The sequence below is a fragment of the Verticillium dahliae genome, genomic scaffold (genome assembly GCF_000150675.1).
Source record: "Verticillium dahliae VdLs.17 supercont1.2 genomic scaffold, whole genome shotgun sequence".
Lineage (NCBI taxonomy): Eukaryota > Fungi > Ascomycota > Sordariomycetes > Glomerellales > Plectosphaerellaceae > Verticillium > Verticillium dahliae.
This window is the reverse complement of record NW_009276916.1, coordinates 1,318,214-1,335,672: the sequence shown is the minus strand read 5'-3', so window position 1 is coordinate 1,335,672 and position 17,459 is coordinate 1,318,214. Positions and strand designations below refer to the sequence as shown.

At 58.3% G+C, this 17,459-nt stretch overlaps 7 protein-coding genes across 7 annotated transcripts in view; 3 read left to right on the top strand and 4 right to left on the bottom strand.

The window, feature by feature from the left end:
- Positions 1–202: 202 nt before the first annotated feature.
- On the bottom strand, positions 203–730 carry VDAG_01256 (uncharacterized protein; the record flags this gene model as incomplete). The annotated part of the gene is made up of 2 exons (XM_009650142.1): positions 203–541; positions 587–730. The coding sequence occupies 2 exons, from the start codon at positions 728–730 to the stop codon at positions 203–205; spliced, it is 483 nt and encodes a 160-aa protein (XP_009648437.1).
- A 461-nt stretch (positions 731–1,191) lies between these two features.
- VDAG_01255 (54S ribosomal protein L24) lies at positions 1,192–2,037 on the top strand (the record flags this gene model as incomplete). Its single annotated transcript, XM_009650141.1, has 1 exon — positions 1,192–2,037. One exon carries the CDS (start codon positions 1,192–1,194, stop codon positions 2,035–2,037), a length of 846 nt encoding a protein of 281 aa, XP_009648436.1.
- Positions 2,038–2,416: 379 nt separating this feature from the next.
- VDAG_01254 (tryptophan synthase) lies at positions 2,417–4,836 on the bottom strand (the record flags this gene model as incomplete). Its single annotated transcript, XM_009650140.1, has 4 exons — positions 2,417–4,121; positions 4,187–4,490; positions 4,547–4,634; positions 4,789–4,836. 4 exons carry the CDS (start codon positions 4,834–4,836, stop codon positions 2,417–2,419), a joined length of 2,145 nt encoding a protein of 714 aa, XP_009648435.1.
- A 1,165-nt stretch (positions 4,837–6,001) lies between these two features.
- VDAG_01253 (uncharacterized protein) lies at positions 6,002–8,197 on the bottom strand (the record flags this gene model as incomplete). The annotated part of the gene is made up of 1 exon (XM_009650139.1): positions 6,002–8,197. One exon carries the CDS (start codon positions 8,195–8,197, stop codon positions 6,002–6,004), a length of 2,196 nt encoding a protein of 731 aa, XP_009648434.1.
- A 2,920-nt stretch (positions 8,198–11,117) lies between these two features.
- VDAG_01252 (uncharacterized protein) lies at positions 11,118–12,696 on the top strand (the record flags this gene model as incomplete). The annotated part of the gene is made up of 7 exons (XM_009650138.1): positions 11,118–11,300; positions 11,355–11,488; positions 11,550–11,591; positions 11,764–11,791; positions 11,890–11,996; positions 12,065–12,407; positions 12,463–12,696. The coding sequence occupies 7 exons, from the start codon at positions 11,118–11,120 to the stop codon at positions 12,694–12,696; spliced, it is 1,071 nt and encodes a 356-aa protein (XP_009648433.1).
- A 1,028-nt stretch (positions 12,697–13,724) lies between these two features.
- Positions 13,725–15,723, top strand: VDAG_01251 (KH domain-containing protein; the record flags this gene model as incomplete). Its single annotated transcript, XM_009650137.1, has 4 exons — positions 13,725–13,770; positions 13,886–15,321; positions 15,377–15,551; positions 15,611–15,723. 4 exons carry the CDS (start codon positions 13,725–13,727, stop codon positions 15,721–15,723), a joined length of 1,770 nt encoding a protein of 589 aa, XP_009648432.1.
- Positions 15,724–16,810: 1,087 nt separating this feature from the next.
- VDAG_01250 (uncharacterized protein) overlaps positions 16,811–17,459 on the bottom strand; it is a gene marked incomplete at both ends in the record, with an annotated part of 2,130 nt that continues 1,481 nt past the window's right edge. Inside the window, one exon of the mRNA XM_009650136.1 lies at positions 16,811–17,403. Within this exon, the coding sequence (XP_009648431.1) occupies positions 16,811–17,403 (593 nt within the window). The remainder of the gene's footprint in view (positions 17,404–17,459) is intronic.

Here is a 17,459-nt window from a genome sequence, read left to right as displayed (position 1 = left end):
GAATCTATTGACTCACTAAGATCTCTTACACAATGATGATCACAAAATCAATAAGAATATTCAATATAGTGGATATGAGTCTCTTTTCCCAACCTTAACGGCATGACGGCTTCTGTTACTTATAGCAATGGACAAATTGATATCTGTGCGACCGTAGATTCTCGCCCATGTTTCTACTACAGTGCCGGGTCTTTATTTCTTTCTAGTTATAGAAAGCGCACGAGATCGTTGATACGGTCTGCAGGGCTGTGCTGACGAGGGGGCCCAGCGCGGGCAGGAGGGTCGGGAGGTCGGAGAGGGGCGGGTGGGCGAGGAGGGTGTCTGCTTCGGCGGGCGTCAGGGGCGGGGCTGACGGGTCGAGGAACGCGGGCAGCAGGATGAGGAGGTCGAGGAGGGACGGCGGTAGGGACGGCGGCTGGGCGGCGGGGCGGGGCTTGCCGATTGTGCCTTTTGGTGCTGGGGCTGGGGGTGGTGTTGCTGTTGCGAGGGCGTGGGTTAGGAGGTGGTGCTTTGCGTGGGTTTTGCGGTGGGCGCGGAGGTCCTTGGGATGTCAGATTTTCCCTCGAGGCTGGTATAGGATACCTACGTTATGGACGGATTCGCGCTCTTTGCGGAGGATATCGTTCTTGGTCGAACCGTCTGGGTTGAGGATGACAGTTGTGAGAGTGTGGTGGAGGGATGCAAAGTCGGGATTGTTGTCGAGGATCGACTGTTCGACGGGCGGCAGCATTGTGCTCGGCCTGAATGGAAACTCTCTCTCCCTCTTTCTCGCTCAAATGGTTGGTTCGTACAAGCACATGAGATTATTGGGTTGGCATGGTCGAGACATCATCCATCTGCCCACCGCGACCTGCTACATTACTACGTATACAACCCAAAGTGACCCCCCCCTGAACCCCTCACCCCTCACCCCTCGCGAACCCGACACGATGTCACCTGATTGGCAGCACACAAGCCTGAACCCCCCCTACCTTTGAGGCGGATTTTTCCTGAAGCCGATCCCCGACTCGAATCGACCATGCACGGAAAAAGTACGACTCTCTAAGCTAACATCACCTCTCTTGAAGCTTGACAATCCGGCCATCACGAGGTCACGGAATCTTCAATTGGCACTCGAAACAAATCCAAGACCAATGCCACGACGATAGCACGGCACCTCAAACTCGAACACACCCACACACCTCCCTCACAATGTCGACGCTCGCCGCCCAGCGCGGCAGCGCCCCCCTCCGCGGCCTCACCTCGTCTCTCAGCTCCCTGTGCCTCAAGACGTCCAGCAGCCGCACCTTCTCGACGACGCCGGCGGCGCTGACGAAAACCATTGCCCTCCACCGCATTCCCGCCTTCCCGATCCCCGACTACCCCCTCGGGCCGCGCCTCATCTACAAGCAGTCCAACGGCGGGCTCTACGCAACGGCCCGCATCCGCCGCGGCAACAACATCTCGTCAGACCACAAGGTCAAGACGCCGCGGGCCTGGCGGCCCAACATCCACCGCAAGCGCCTCTGGTCGGCGGCCCTCGGCGTCTGGATGCGGCCCGGCTCTCGCTGCGCGTGCTGCGCACATCCGCAAGGAGGGCGGCCCTCGACGCCTACGTGCTCAAGTCCAAGACGGCGCGCGTCCGCGACCTCGGCCCCGGCGGCTGGAAGCTGCGCTGGCTCGTCATGCAGACGGGCCGCCGTGCGGGCGCGCTTCGCCGACGAGCGCGCGCGCCTCGGCGTCGTGCGGCCCGCGGGCGTCGAGGACGAGGACAACACGGACCTCGTCCACGTGCTCGTCGACGGCGCCACGCCGGGGCCCCTGAGCGCCGTCAGCAGGGCCATCATTGCGCGCCGCGCCGAGGCCGTCGCCGCCGACAGGATGGCCTGGGACGTGGCCGCGCTGCAGGCCCAGGGCCAGGAGTTTGCCCTCGGCGAGGAGGCCGAGCTGGCGGGTGACGAGGACGTCAGGGGCGCGGGCGAGCAGGTCGGCGGCACTGTGGAGGAGCTCGACGCTGCGATTGAGGCCATGGAGAAGGACGAGGCCAAGAGGCCATGATTTGGGAAGGGGGGGGCCGATGCGGCGACCCTGTGTCTATTTGTATCATATGTGTACTTTTCCGTCTTCTCCCCTGCCCGGACAGATGGCCGGCACAAGATGTATCCCTGCATACTTTTTCTTTGATGAACGGCCTCGATGATCGACAAGGGGTGACCATGACAGTGGAATGCAGCCATCGAGGCCAGACATGCGAGCGTTCATATGGGATACGCTCAGCTGGCTTATTTCACTCAACGGCATACAATACATACTCGATGGCATACCGACAGCATTCACAACGCAACGTCGCACCGCAGCTTCTGCCAAGTCTGTAGAATCAAATCTTGAAAAATCAGGCTACCTTTTGTATCCCATCAAACGCCGTCGGGCCCCTACTCTAAAACCGCAAGTCCCAGCCAATCTTAGGTCCCAGCGTCGGCAGCTCATCGGCCACGCTCTGCACGTCCTTGTCACCACGTCCACTGAGGCAGATGACGACGTCCTCGTCCTTCTTCATCGTCTTGGCGAGCTCGAGCGCACCATAGATGCCGTGCGCCGACTCGAGCGCGGGGATGATGCCCTCGAGCTGGCTCATGAGGCGGAAGCCGATAAAGGCCTGCGCATCGGTGGCGACAACGTACTGGGCGCGGTTGCTGTCCTTCCAGGAGCTCAGTTCGGGGCCGACACCCGGGTAGTCGAGACCGGCCGACACGGAGTGCGTCTCGGAGATCTGACCGTGCTTGTCCTGCAGGACGTACGTCTTGACGCCGTGCAGCACACCCTTTGTGCCGCCCGAGAGCGTGGCGCTGTGGCGCGCCGTCTCGACGCCGTCGCCGCCAGCCTCGACACCGACAAGCCGGACGCTGGGGTCGTTGGAGAAGGGGTAGAACATGCCGACGGCGTTGCTGCCGCCGCCGACGCAGGCGACGACGGCGTCCGGCAGCTTGCCGCGCTTCTCCTGCATCTGGCGCTTCGTCTCCTCGCCAATAACGGACTGGAAGGTACGCACAATAGTCGGGAACGGGTGGGGGCCGATGGCGGAGCCGATGATGTAGTGAGTCGTCTCAAGATTGACGACCCAGGCACGCAGAGCCTCGTTGACGGCGTCGCGGAGCGTGCGGCTGCCGGCCTCGACGGCCACAACCTTGGCGCCGAGGAGCTTCATGCGGAACACGTTGAGGGCCTGGCGGCGCACGTCCTCGGCGCCCATGTAGACGGTGCACTCCATGCCGAACTTGGCGCAGACAGTCGCCGTCGCGACACCGTGCTGGCCGGCGCCTGTTTCGGCGATAATCTTGGTCTTTCCGAGGCGCTTCGCCAGCAGGAGCTGGCCCAGCGCATTGTTGATCTTGTGGGAGCCCGTGTGGTTGAGATCCTCACGCTTCAACCAAATGTTGGCACCTCCAGCGTGCTCTGTCAGGCGCTCAGCGAGGTGCAGGTGGCCAGGTCGGCCCATGTAGTCGTAGTAGGACCTGTACTCCTCCCAGAACTTGGGGTCGTTGTTGATCTTGTTGAAGCCCTCCTCGAGCTCAGACAGGCAGTCCATCAAACTCTCTGGTACGTACTGCCCACCGAACTCGCCAAAGCGTTCGGGAATCTTGCCGTGCATGGCGGCGAGCTGCGCGACAAGGTCGCTGTCCTGCTCGGCAGTGATGGTTGCGGATACGGTAGGAACGGCCTCGGGAGCCTTGGCATCGGCAATGGCCTCAACGATGCCGACTTCGCGCGTCGTCTCGTTCGCGGCCTCGGGCCTGCGGCCGCCGAGATAGGCGCAGTACTCCTCGAGGTCCTTGAGGCGGTTCTCAGGGGTGGCCTTCTGCAGGGTCGTGATGATCTGGCTGCCGACGACGACACCATCGGAGAGGGTAGCGAGGCTCTGGAAGTGTTCGCGGGTACTGACGCCAAAGCCGACAGCGGCGGGCTTGTCGCCGCTGTACTTCTTCACGCGGGAGATGAGTTCGGGGAGGTTGGCGTTCAGGGAGCCGAGGGCACCGGTGACGCCTTGGCGGGAAACGACGTAGATGAACGAGTCGGCGAGCTGGCAGAGAATCTTCATGCGGGCGTCAGACGTGGCGGGCGCGATCAGGGGAACATAGGAGAGCCTGCTGGGTGTCAGTACAACGGCCAAAGACTTCAAAAACCCCGAGGACAGGTATCCATGACGTACTGTCCCTTGTTGCAAAGCTTGCGGAACGAGACGGCCTCCTCGGGAGGCAGATCGACCACGATGAAGCCGTTGACGCCGCTGTCAGCGCAGTCGTTGAGGAGCCTCTCCTCGCCGTAACTCAGGAGAGGGTTGTAGTATCCCATCAGCAGAACCGGCGCCTTGAGGCCCTTACTCCTCGCATCCTTGACCATCTTCAGTGTGGACTCGATCGTGACGCCATTTTGCAGAGCAATTGTGTTGGAGGTCTGAATGGTCGGGCCGTCGGCGATAGGGTCTGTGAAGGGCGCGCCGAGCTCGAGGATATCTGGCTGTGTCAGGATGAGAAGTCTTATCGAGGGCTGGTCCATTGTTAAGACTCACCAGCTCCACCCTTCTCCATGGCGAGGAGGATATCGGGCGTCTCCTCGGCCGTGGGAAAGCCGGCGGTGACATAGGTCACGAGGGCTGACTGTCATCGCTATGTCAGTCATGTCTTCCCCTCGACTTGAGCTTGTGGGCTCTCGAGACCATGTCGTCGTGCGTGGTGTGTTCGGTGGCGGGGGCAGAGGAAAAAGTGCCCCGCGATTGGGGAGAGGGGCAAATGGAGGCTGGACTCAACTCACCCTGTTCTCGGCCTTGCAGCGCTGAAATGTCTTGCGAATGTGCTCCATGGTGCTGCCGAATGTGCAATGATCCCAATTGATGTGCAGTAGGTTGAAGCTTGCTGCTGGTAATCTCAATGCGGGGAGGGGGTCAAGTTGTTCTTAAGAAGTGGTGATGTAGAGGCGGTGGGGGGAGGGAGGTCAGTCATCGGTCACTTTCGCAGAGATGCCTACTCGGCCCAGGTACATAGGTAGGTACGTAGCGCCGTTGCTGGTGGGCACTGAAGCTCCGGCGAGGCTAGTCCTACGTCGGAGTCGCTGCAGCGGCCAAGCCGCCGAGCGCTGCGCTCCAGCTTCGGTGCCTTGGGTGCCTCCTTCCAGTGAGAGTGCTCGAGGCTCTGGGGGTGGCAGTGCCTCGAGCATTGGAAGGGGCCTAGTGCCTGAGGTAATAGAGGGCACAGGGAACTCGTCGCCACCGACCGATGCCGGAACGGGTGGCTCCTCGCACCTGCCCCCAGCACTTGGCAGCGCCGCACTTGGCGATCGCCAGCGGAGGTGCCCAAAAAGGGACGCACATGTTGTCCTCCGCCACTGATACAGACCCTGACTCACCACCAAAGCCTCCGACTCCGACACCGCTGTCGATCCGGGGCGGCCGTCGTGCCATCAACTCCGACGAACAATGCAGGCCCCGATTGAATACACGCAAAACATCGCAATTCTCAACGGCTCATGGTTTGCAGTGTAGTTTATTTATCTTCCCAGCCACGACAAGTCAATCTGGCGCGTGGCTGGACTCACCACTACAATACCAAATTCATGCAGTCTGCAATCTGTGTGTGTACCATGTGCCGTGTGGCCAGAGGGCAAACAAGAGCATACTCCAAGATGCGCAAAGAAAGAGAATGGTATCTTCAACCCCTCCAAAAAAAAAAAAAAAAAAAAAAAGGATGCAAAGCATCAAGGTCAGGTACTTGGAGCCCACGTCCTCTATGCGAAAAATGATTTCCGTATAACCCGCCCAAAATTTCAATCAGATTCCCTCGGCGCGCCTCGCTTGGACCTGTATGCAAAAAATCGTCTCGTCTGCATGGAAAAGGAGAGTCTCTCTCGGCCTTGGGTCCAGCCGTCAGCCGGAGGAATGAGTTCCAGGTCGTTCCATCGTCCATTCTTTTTTTTTTTTTTTTGTGTTTTGGTTAGACTTTCTCCTTCATAGTCTTCTCTTTCAAGTGGCTCAGAACTTGTTGCCTGACCCTTCAAACTGCCCATAGGAGCTTATCCTCTTGGGCGAGGTCATCGCCTGTGCCCTGCCGCCCGCCACCTTGGAGACATACTTCTCGTTCTCGGCCTCGCGCGCGTAGTAATTGTCATCGTCCGTTCGGCCCACCGCTGAGGCTTCGCTGCCAAAATGGGGGAACCGCTCGTCCGAGTGGTGCGCCGCCTCACGGGGCGTCAGCGGCGGCCTGGCGTCGCCCGTGTATCGCATGCCGCCCTCGCCGCGTCCCTTGTCTGGCATGGCCATGCCGACGAGCGCGCGGATCACACCGATGAGAACAATGATGACATAAACGAGAAGGATGCCGGTGGAGATGAGTGCTTCGGTGACGATGTGGCTGCGGATCTTGTCCACGACGTACTGGACGGCGCCTGTCACCTCGTCGGTCGTGACAGAAGACGGCGTGGCCAGGAAGGTCGTGAGATCAGAGTCATCGCCGATCGACTCCTGCGCACCCATGCTGAAAGTGTCGTTGGCAAACTGGGGAAGGGTGACCTTGGCATGATCGTGCACCCAGGTCAACCCCTTCTGAACGGCCTCGACCTTGAGACCGATCGTGCAGAAGATGACGTCCTTGATGGGCTTGATGAGGATTGTGCCGTTGAAAACCGTCTCGAGACCAGTCGCCATGCCATCGGTGAACGTGTTGAGCGTGTCGTTGACCGAGCCTGTGGCCTCTCTCACCCAGCCGAGAAGATCGTTGTTGATATCATCCTGGGTCGAGAGCACCACGCCGTTGGCGCCATCAGCCCACTCCTTGGATACCGCAGCCAGGCTGCCGACAACGTCCTCGGCGAATTCGCCGACTTGGTTGGCCAGCTCCGGCACGGTGCGTTCGATGGCCTTGAGCAGGACAAACTGGCACAAGCAGGCAAAGAAGCCGGCGAGCGCGAGAGAAAGCACAAAGAGCGCAGGGAGAGACGTCGCGTATGCAAAGGCCCAGCGCGCGAGAATCTGACGCTTGCCCGAGAAGCGGGAGGCGAGTTTGATGCCCCATGAAGCAGTCGTCGGGCGCGAGGCGATGTAAATGACATCCATCGAGTCGTACGTGTGGTCGCCGACAATCTTGGCGTGCTGCTGCTGGCGGCGCCATCGCTTGATCTCAAACCAGGCCATTGGCACGATGCACAAGACGGCAAGCACCGTGATGACAACGATGAAGATGGTGCGCGCTGTGCGTACGAGGTGGCGGAGCTTGTCGAAAAACTCGGAAATGGTATTGTTCTCCGAGCAAAAGTTCAGCGCCTGCTTCGAGGCGACGGGGAACACGGAACGGTCGAACCGATAATCCTTGTAGGCGTCGTCGATGGTCTCCTTCAGCAGGTTGAAGGGGATGGCGATCGCCTCAGCTGTCATGTTCTGGATTTCCCTAAAGGTGGGTAGATCGTCCTTCAGTTCGTCCAGATCACTGACGAGACCATCCGTGTTGATGTTGATGTCCTTGAGGTCGCCGATAGGGCCAGATAGGTCAAGGTCCGGGAAGTCAGGGAAGACGCCGCCGATGAACGAATCTTCGATGCTGCTCTTGACATTGTTGATGCCGTCTTCGATATTCTTGGCGCGGGACTCGAGGGTATCGGTAATCTTGCTGATGGCGCTGTTCATGAGGTCTGTCACCTTTTCGGTGACGTCGGAAGCAACATCGAGACCGCCGTGAACGAACGCCGCGATCAGGCAGACGTACATGGAGGTGACCATGTTGATGACGAAGAGGATGAGACCCTGGATGCCGGTGAGGAGAAGGCCAAGCACGGCGACAAGCCCATCGAGGGTCTTCTCGATGCCCTGTGCGGACAGCTCGTTGACGCCGACAGAAAGGTAATGAGGCATCGACGCCATGGCGCTGCCGACGTCTTCAACCTTTGTGCAAGCCGAGAGGGCCTTGCGGTTGGCTTCATCCACATCCTCATCAACGCCGGCGACCATGAGAAGGACTCGTACGAGCACGAGAAGAAGAAGAATAGTCCAGCGGTTGATCCATACTTGCGAAAGTCTGGAACGGAGGCTGAGGTAGGGGGTGAAGGTGGGCGCTGTGTCGGCGCGAGCCATCTGCGTCTTTCTAAGCTCAGACAGCTCGACCGAGTCGGAGCGGAGGGAGTCGGGGACGGCTGGGTAGCCGGCCTCCTCCTCCTTGTGTTTTCGTGTGAATAGCATGGTTGTTTCTAAGATGTGTAAGAATCTGGTATGTATGTACTTTTTGACGTTTCGTTTCAGACTGCGAAGTCGCTGTGAAGACGATGACCGATGGGCGCAACAGAAGTGTAATGCGAAAAGTCGATTAGATGAATCCGAAGGGGAAATAAAGAATTAACTGCGAGTGAAGGAAATCACACAAAGGAAATTCGTCAAGACAAAAGTTGTTGAACAAGGTCGCTGATCAATTCATCGTGGGCAGTTGGGCGTGGGTTGAATAGGTTGACAATGGGGGGGGTTGTGTGGTAACAATAGGAATTGAGGTTCTAGAGGGGGGGCAGTGGGAGTGATGCAACAATAAGGCAACACACAGCGTCGGAGAGGTTCAAAGTCGCGACAGAGAAAGAAATCTGCTCACCTGATTGTAATGCACGACAGCTGAAACCAATGACGGCGCTTCTTTACGAACTCTTGGTCGATTTTACAAACGACCCAGGTTGCTTGGGGTCGTTTTGTCGGAATCGACTAGATGGGCTCGGGTTGAGGTGCACTCGTTAAGCGCTTTCGCGATGCCTCTCAGCCAACCAAACCCGTCGGTCCGGGGTATAGGTGAGCGGCTCCCCAAACGTCGATGGGGCCCCAAGGGGGAAATGGTCGCGGCCCGGTGGCTCTGATGGTTCGAGATTGAGCGCTTCAGAGATAATTGTAGGGCTGTGCTGGCGGGTAGAGGGTCCTTGGTAAAGAAGGGGTGTCGTTGTGGTTGTTGGTTGTGGCCTAGAGTTCTTGCCACTCTCTTCTCCTATGAGCTGCACTGATTCAACAAAAACTTGCACGGTGACTTTTCTGTGATATTCCGTAGGCGCCCTCTGTGGCTTGGCTTGAAGGGGGACGGCGTCGAGATATACAAATATGTATCTGGGTGAGTCAAAGGCAAGGGGACACCACGGAGTGAGAAGTTGATGGTGCCCATCTTTCCAAAAACGCTTTCTGAGAGGCGAGGCCTCTGGGATGTACATTTATCTGGCTGGTTGCCCATCGCTTCACTGGGCCGCCGGCCGGCAGGTTTCGTGTCGGCAAGCAAGGTTGCGAATGCAGACTGACGACATTGGCACAACCAGTGAGTCGGTTCCTGCTCCCAAGCCAAGACAAGAGTCGGTGGACAGCTTCCAGGTGGGCACAGGCACAACCCCCCAGACAGCTGGCGGTGGTGGCGGTGCACCTTTTGCTCGCGTGCTGGCGGTTGTCCAGGGGGATGGACGGAGGATGCTGCTGGTCTTGGAATGCCTGGAAAGGAGCTTGGTCAGGACCCTGTGCTCGGGACTCATCGCGACTGGACGCGCTTGGAGGCGGAAGGCCAGTGAAGGTCGAAGCGACGAACAGCAAGGCAACGATCGCCGCGACAAGGTTGAGACGAATGGACGGTTGTGACGGGGGAGGCGTCCATCCTTTCTGTTTAGGCAAGTTGGCAGCGAATCAAGTGCCTGAAGAGGCCGAGTCGGATGACCCTTGGCCTGACCCCTGTCGCTGAATTAGCTGGTCGTCAGGGCAGAGGCACGAAGGGTCCAACAGTTGCCGTGAACGTTGCCAAGCATCGCCACCGTCAGATTGTGCCACCTCAGGGTCTGCCAGGGCCTGCCAGGGCCACCAGGGCTGCCAGGGCCTGGTGCTGCCTGTGATGGAAAACCGGTTTGCGTTGCAGAGGCACGACCAAGATGGGGGGGGAGGTCAGATGGACTTTGGACAAACGAAGCAGAGGAAACGATGATCATGCCGCTTCAGGATCATGACGGAGGGCGACTCACCAAGAGACTATGTGTTTCAGAAGATGCGGGAAAGGTTCTGGAATGCTGTTCGTGGGCCGACTCTTCCCACATCTTTCCGCTCGACGGCTGTGCTAGATGGAGCTTGGAGCCGCAACGTGATGGCGGGTTGAAGATGGCCAAGTGTACATGTACAGTACCATGTACCCTACCCCACCTTGCCCACCTCAGTCGGAGGCGCTTCCTTCTCTGCATCTCCGTGACCCTCTTGACCTGCACCTATCTCCAACCTCTTCGAAAGCACGTGATGTGCCTGATCTGAATCTTCCTTCTCTCATTTGGCATGACCAAAGCCTAACGTAAGCACCCACAGCCAGTGTTGTCCCAACGCGGTTCTCACATGATTGGCGGCACAGCACGTGAGAGGGGCATCGCCTACATCGCTTGCATCGCCTGCATGGTGAAGCCTGTCAAAGCAGTTGTCTAAAAAACGATATATGATGGCTTCAGTCGCTGAACACGTCCAGCAGGGACGTCAAGAGGGGTCCTAGAGGCTTTGGTTGGGCATCACTCGCACTTGCACTGCACTTCAGATACGCTACCTGCCTCTGCCGCGGCCCTAGGAACAAACGGCGTCCTACTAACTACTGCACGCCTGAAGAAGAGACCAGGGCCGCATGGTGCCGGATGAAGGTCCGGCGGAGCCCATCTCACCATCGGCCAATTGCGTGTGCACAATCGCTGAAGAACCCGCTCTCCCCGCTAGGGACCGCCGAAGGCCCGCTGAGGAACACGCGAGCGCCCCCCTCCCCCCCACCGGATGTCCACGCTGCCAACGGCGGCCATCGCGGTTAGGTCGTAGCTTGAACCTTAAGGCACCTAACCTCGCTGTGCCCCCCGTTATACGAAGGCCAGTGTTGGTCCCGCGGCGTTGCGCATGTCGACCCAGGTCGGTATCGGTATTTCATTTACATAGTATGGGACTCCTCTCCGCGCGCCATCCCACCCTGTCATGCAACATGCAAGGAGCTTTTGATGCGTCAGGTAGCCACGTACGTACTGAAAGAGGAGGCAGGGGCGGAGTAGGGACAAGGCTCAACACGCCATAAACTGCTCAAACTGTCCTTCAATACACGTCAGTCTATGCTTTCTCTCCACCATCAATCTTCTTGATATCAATCATGGCTGGTTCCTCGCCCGCACCTGTAGACAACGCCCCGGCTGCTGCTGAGGCGGTAGCCGCTGTTCCAGAGTCTGCTGCTGTTCCCGAGGCGGCTGCTGCCCCGGCTGCTGCCCCGGCTGCTGCCCCGGCTGCCAGCGATGTTGACGACAATATCCTGCCCGGCCGCCATTGGATTGCTCAGGTACGAGCCATATCTTGGGCGCGCGGCATAGTCGTACTGATTCATGTGCCCTAGGCCGAGAACGATGCAGATTCGTTTGTCGACAGCGTAGGCGACGAGACCACGGCCTCTCTGAGGTCCAGCATTCGTAACTACAGGGAGATCAATGGCAGAACCTACCACGGCGAGGTCGGCCAAGCCGAATACTGGTCCGTGAACCACCATACATCGCTGCACATGATGCCTTGTTTTTACTGACTTGTGATGAAGGGGCCCCAACGATGACAGAGCGCAAGAGGGGCTTGACATTCAGTGAGTGTTTGTGTACCGATGGTTCCACAATGTATGGCTTACGCCGAACAGCCACCACGCCTGTTTCCTCCTGCTGGGTCACAAGCTTCATCTCGCCCCACTCCAAGAGGGTATCCAAGTGAGAATCGATGCAATCCGAGTTAGTTGCTATTGTTAACGTATGGGTCGATAGAAAGTCCTTGATATCGGAACTGGAACAGGTAAGGAACCTATCACCTTTAACAGGAGCAGCTTCTAACATGACACAGGTATCTGGGCAATGTGAGTGTTTGCGGACACTATTCTTATCGTCATGCAGCAGCTCACCGTCCATAGTGACTTTGCGGATGAGTTCCCCGGCGCCGAGGTGATTGGCACCGACGTGTCGCCCATCCAGCCCTCTTGGATCCCGCCCAACCTCAAGTTGTATGTTATTTTCTGGCCCTCCGGGTCCGCTGCGTGGTGTACATGCTGACGCTCCGCGACTCCCGCAGTGAAATTGACGACTGCACCCGAGAATGGACATATGCCGAGAACAGCATTGATTACGTCCATACTCGCTGGCTCGTCGGCAGTATCGCTGACTGGACTGCTTTGTTCAAAGAAGCATTCAAGTGCCTCAAGCCCGGTGGCTATCTCGAGAGCCACGAGCCGTCGTCCGGCTTCGAGAACCAGGGCGAGCCCCTGGACCAGAAGAGTGCCTTGGCTCAGTGGGGCAAGTTCTTCGTCAAGGGCGGACAGAAGTTCGGTCGTCCTTTCACCGTCTTTGAGGAGCACATCCAGAGAAAGGCGATGGAGGCGGCCGGCTTTGTCGACATTGAGGAGCGTGAGATCATCGTACGACCACCCAACACCTGACCTCCCACATTGCATATAACTAACGTGGAGACAGAACCCCGTTGGCAACTGGCCTGCCGATCCCAAGACCAAGGAGATTGCCCAGTTCTCTGAGGCGACCTTCCTTGAGGACCCCAAGGGATACATCGCCTTCTTCGCCCACGCCCTCGATTGGACGACTGAAGAGATTGAAATGTACCTCTTGCGGTTCCGCCGCGAGCTCAAGTCGAGCAGTCACCGCGCCTTCTATCGCCACAGGGTCGTCTGGGGCAAGAAGCCCCTGGTCTGAGAGCCTGACCTCAGGTCAACTCAACAGCTTCGAGGAGACACTTCGTTCAAATTGGTGAAACTCCAAGATTAGTCGCGTGGGAGGCAGCAAGCATGATACTCTGGATTGGGAGGGAAATGGTATTGTTTTTGACTCCGTAGCTTATTATAAAGCAGTGGCCTGCCTGTGACGGACAGTCCTTCTCCTTTTCCCTCGCCCCCGTAGATCACGGAGATTCAATCAGAGGCCCACTTCCACATCTGTCTCGTTCGCCTTGGTGCTGTCTTCACGTCAGAGCTCGAACCGAATGAGCGGCAGCGAATGAATTAAATGATCCGAGAAGCAATGCAACTACACGGGTATGGTGATGCGTGGGGAATCAATGGCTGCAGTGAGTAGATAATTGGTCACAGCTGTGCACTGTAAAAATCATGGAGTAACGGAGGGTTGAAGGCTTCATAAAACCACGGAACTAATGATGACAGCATATCGTTCACAGGCTGCCCGAACATCGAGGACTCATTCGCAACTTGCATGCGAACAATCCGTTGTGCTGACCTCTTCCATACGATCACGTGCACACGGATGTGAACCACCAAGAGACCTGGGACTACCACGTGACTGTAGCATTTTCTCCGATACGGTCACAGCAGTTTTTGCTTGCAGATTTTCAGCCCTTCCCAATCGAGCAGGCGGTCTAGGCGCAATGCTCAAACCTTCCTCACCTGTCACCACCACATCACCCGCCAACAGCCTGCCGCTTGATTCTCCCCTCTCCTCAGTTCAACCACCGCTTTAACCCAACAGTCGTCCTTGACTCCAAGAAGTCATCGACAGTGTAGTCGCGAAATCTTCAAATCTGTGACCGGCAGCATTTCATCCACAGCGCTTGTCGTTCTTACGCGGTCCAGACACGTCGAAGCTTCGTAACCCTCGCAGATCTTGTCTGTTCTCTCGCGACCAAGGTCCTGCAGCAACACTTGTGCTGCCTACGCGTCAATATTCTTGAATCAAACGAGCCTCTTGAGCAACAGGAAGAAGCGTGCACCATGGCTGAACAACCGCGCGACCTGTCGTCGATCCTCGCCGCCCTTGGTAAGCAAGCACCCGAAACATGTGCCGTGCACAATGTCAGGTCTCAAGCCTGTCATGCCGTTGTCCCTATACCTTTGTCTGCGGTCTTTCGAAAAGCTGACTCGATGATCCACAGGCGCTGCGCAGCGTGGTCCCTCGACGACGCCCACACAAGGACAACCACCTGCTCATCCCGGTTACCCCCCGCCCCCCGGCGTTCAACAACCGCCTCCCTCTTACCCTCCTATGCCCCAGGGCGCGGCTCCGCCGCCACACTATCCTGGCGCCAGCGGCTACCCGATGCCTCAGCCCTCGGCCTCTGGCAGTGTCGACCTGAGCTCTATCCGCCCTGTCAATTCTGGTACCGTCAGCCTTGCTGATGCCATTGCTCAAGCCAAGGCTTTCGCCGCCGAGAAGGGAGTTAGCTCCTACGATCGACCAGTCGTGTACGCCAACGAGCCGCCTCGCGGACCACAAGACCCTCGCGCTTACCAGCAAAACTCTCGGTCCCGATCACCACCCTCGCGCCGTGACCCTTACCGAGACGGAGGCAACCCCTACCGCGACGAGCGTCGCGAGGATCGAGGCCCCTCTCGCGACTACGGCCACGGCGGTGGTCACGGTCGCGAGCGTTCCTACTCCCCAGGCCCCCGAGGCGGAGGCCGCACCTTTTCTCCCAAGAACGGCGGTGGCGGCGGCCGTGAGCGCTCCCCTCTACGTAGCAATGGGGGCGACGACCACGCCGAGACCATCCAGATCGAGTCCAGCCTCGTGGGCCTCATCATCGGCCGACAGGGCGAGAACCTCCGTCGCATCGAGGGAGAGAGCGGCTGCCGTGTACAGTTCATGCCATCGACCGACGGCGGCCCATACCGTTCGTGCAAAATTTCAGGCCCAAGGCCACGCCGCGCCGAAGTCAAGACTGCCATCAACCGCATCATCGAGGACAGCGGCATGAGTGTGATCAACCGAGGTGGAGCCCTCAAGTCGCAAGGTGATCCGCGCGCCGGCGGCATGGGCGGCCCTGCTCCCAAAGAAGGTGAAGACTGCCTGCAGATCATGGTGCCAGATAGGACCGTCGGCCTCATCATCGGACGTGGCGGTGAGACGATTCGCGACCTCCAAGAGCGCTCCGGCTGCCACATTAACATCACGAGCGAAGCTAAGAGCACCAACGGCCTTCGCCCCGTCAACCTCATTGGCTCTCCCCAGGCCGCTGCCATGGCCAAGGAGGCAATTCTTGAGATCGTCGACAGCGATAGCCGTGGCGACGGCCAGCCGGTCCCGCCCAAGAGGGGCCCTCGACAGGACAATTCTCGAGATGGTCCTAGTGGCGGTGGCGGCGGTCATGACAAGATCAACGACACTATTCACGTTCCATCTGAGGCTGTTGGTATGATCATTGGCAAGGGCGGCGAAACCATCAGGGAGATGCAAAATAACACTGGGTGCAAAATCAATGTTGCCCAGTCGTCTGGTCCTGGTGAAGTTGAGCGCGAAATCGCCCTCATTGGCAGCCGTGAAAGCATCACGCAAGCAAAGGCGGCGATCGAAGAGAAGGTGGACGCAGTGGTAGGTCCTTACAACCCTTGTGAGGGATGAGCATTCTCAGCTAACATGTCAACAGCGCCAAAAGAGCGGAGGTGGTGGCGGTGGACGTGATGGTGGTGGCCGTGGTCGTCAACAACAGCACCATGACTATGACAATTACTCGCAGCAGGCTTCTAATGCTCCAGCACAGGCTAACGCTCCGGCGGCTCCGGCGCCGGCAGCTGCAGATGGATCTGATCCGTACGCCCAATGTATGTTTCTCCCCCCCCCCCCGGCTGTCACTGATTTACCTTTACTGACTTGATTCCAGATGGCGGCTACCAGAACTACCTGGCCCTTTGGTACCAGTCATTGATGTACCAGCAACAGCAAGGTGGTAGCGCTCCTCCAGCGGGCGGCCCCCCAGCTCCTGGTGCGGCTTAGGTGCGCCAGGGCTGCTCCTCGTCGACTTGGGGATGCATCCTTGTGTGATGTGCATGATCTTTCGACCTCGATCAACATGATGCCTCGCAATGACCGTCTGACGCCTGACGAATTCTTATGCGTGCCCGCCTCTTATTGAATGGTGCTGCATCCTCAACGCCATCGTTGATTCGCCCGATCGTTGATTTCAAGATGCTGTTTATTGCACGTCTCACCTATTTGGAAGGGCACCACATTCGCCTCATGATACACGACCACGGGGAAGGGACCACTTGTTTGACGTGTGTCGTTCGGCCCCCGATGCACATGTCCAAGCTTTTGATTGACGCGCCATGACGCCTCTTGACGACTTGAACTCTAATGCTCGTCCGCTTCTTGCTGGGACCTCATTCGCACGCATATGACTTTGAAAGGACGTTCTTGGTGGGGACGAGGTTCGGCCAGATCCATTGGACTCGCATGCTTTCCTCGTGACGGTTGCGTTGATCCTTCAACTGCACGAAACTTCCATCGGCGAACAACGTTTCTCCATCCTACTGATCATCCGTTTGGAATTGCCTTGGATATCGGTCGTGCCATGGTCCTACCTACTGTCACCACGCTAGGATTCGCCATCGACTGACGGTCGTTGTCCACCTTGAACAGCTTGCTACTATACCATGTGCTGGGTGACGGTTCTTCTGTGGCATTCTCGCCAAGGACAGCTCGTCGCGATGTCCCGCTCAAGTTCACCGCGCAGACAGAACGATAGGACATGGTAGTCCTGTTATCCCAGCGACACTTTCCCTTTTCCTTTTTTTTTCTTTTTTCCCTTGCCTTGTTTATTTTTCCTCCTAGCTTTGGCTTCATGTTTATGCGCAGGCGTTTTGCGCATACATATCTCTGCCCGGTTACTTCAATCAGAGGCTCACGAATGGGATGGGCGGGCACCATGTGGTAGGCCAGGTTTTGGCCAACAGCAAAAAAAAAAGCATGGAGGTGGTGAATGGACTGTTGTCCACATGTATCAGATAGTAATGCGGTATACCAGTCAGCAGCTGTCCACGATTTGAGTGACTCTCGGACGCGCGCTTGGGCCTCGTCGGCTTCATGCTGCCTTCTTAAACGTCTCCGTGACGACCTTCCAATAACGCGCAGAGTCGATCCGGGCGTGCGCCACATGTCCGCTGCCCACGAACCGCTCTCTTCTCACGTCCAGCCCTCCAGCCGCCGCCTCGTCGGCGTGCGCTTCGACATCCTTCCAGCCGACCATCTTGTCGTCCGCGCTGTATACATACGTCCGCCGCAGCTCGGTCGCAGTGACCCGCTCCTCATTGAGCGCCGCCGCCGCCCGGTCGAGGGAGCTCGAGCGGCGCAGCGGCACGTGGAGGAGCGAGTAGATGGCCAGCAAGAGGTACAGCACCGGCGCCAGCGGCCAGGGCAGCCCCGTCGCGAGGGCGCCGTGGGTCCTGCGGAAACGAAAAGGGGCGGGGCAGGAGTCGAAGACGGCGACGTGCGGGGGCAGAGCGGCGGGGCCCAGGAGGGCGAGGAGGCGGTGCAGGGTTGCGGCGCCGCCGTTGGAGAAGACGTGCAGGCGGAGGCGGTGGTCGTTTTCGCTGGCCGGCGGGGGCAGGCCGGCGATCAGGGACAGCGCCGGGGCGAGGGCGGCTTGGGATCGAGAGCGTGAGAGGACGTGCGTGGCTGGGTGTTTGATGAGGAGGAGGCGGGTGTGCGGGAAGAGGATGAGGTGGTAAGAC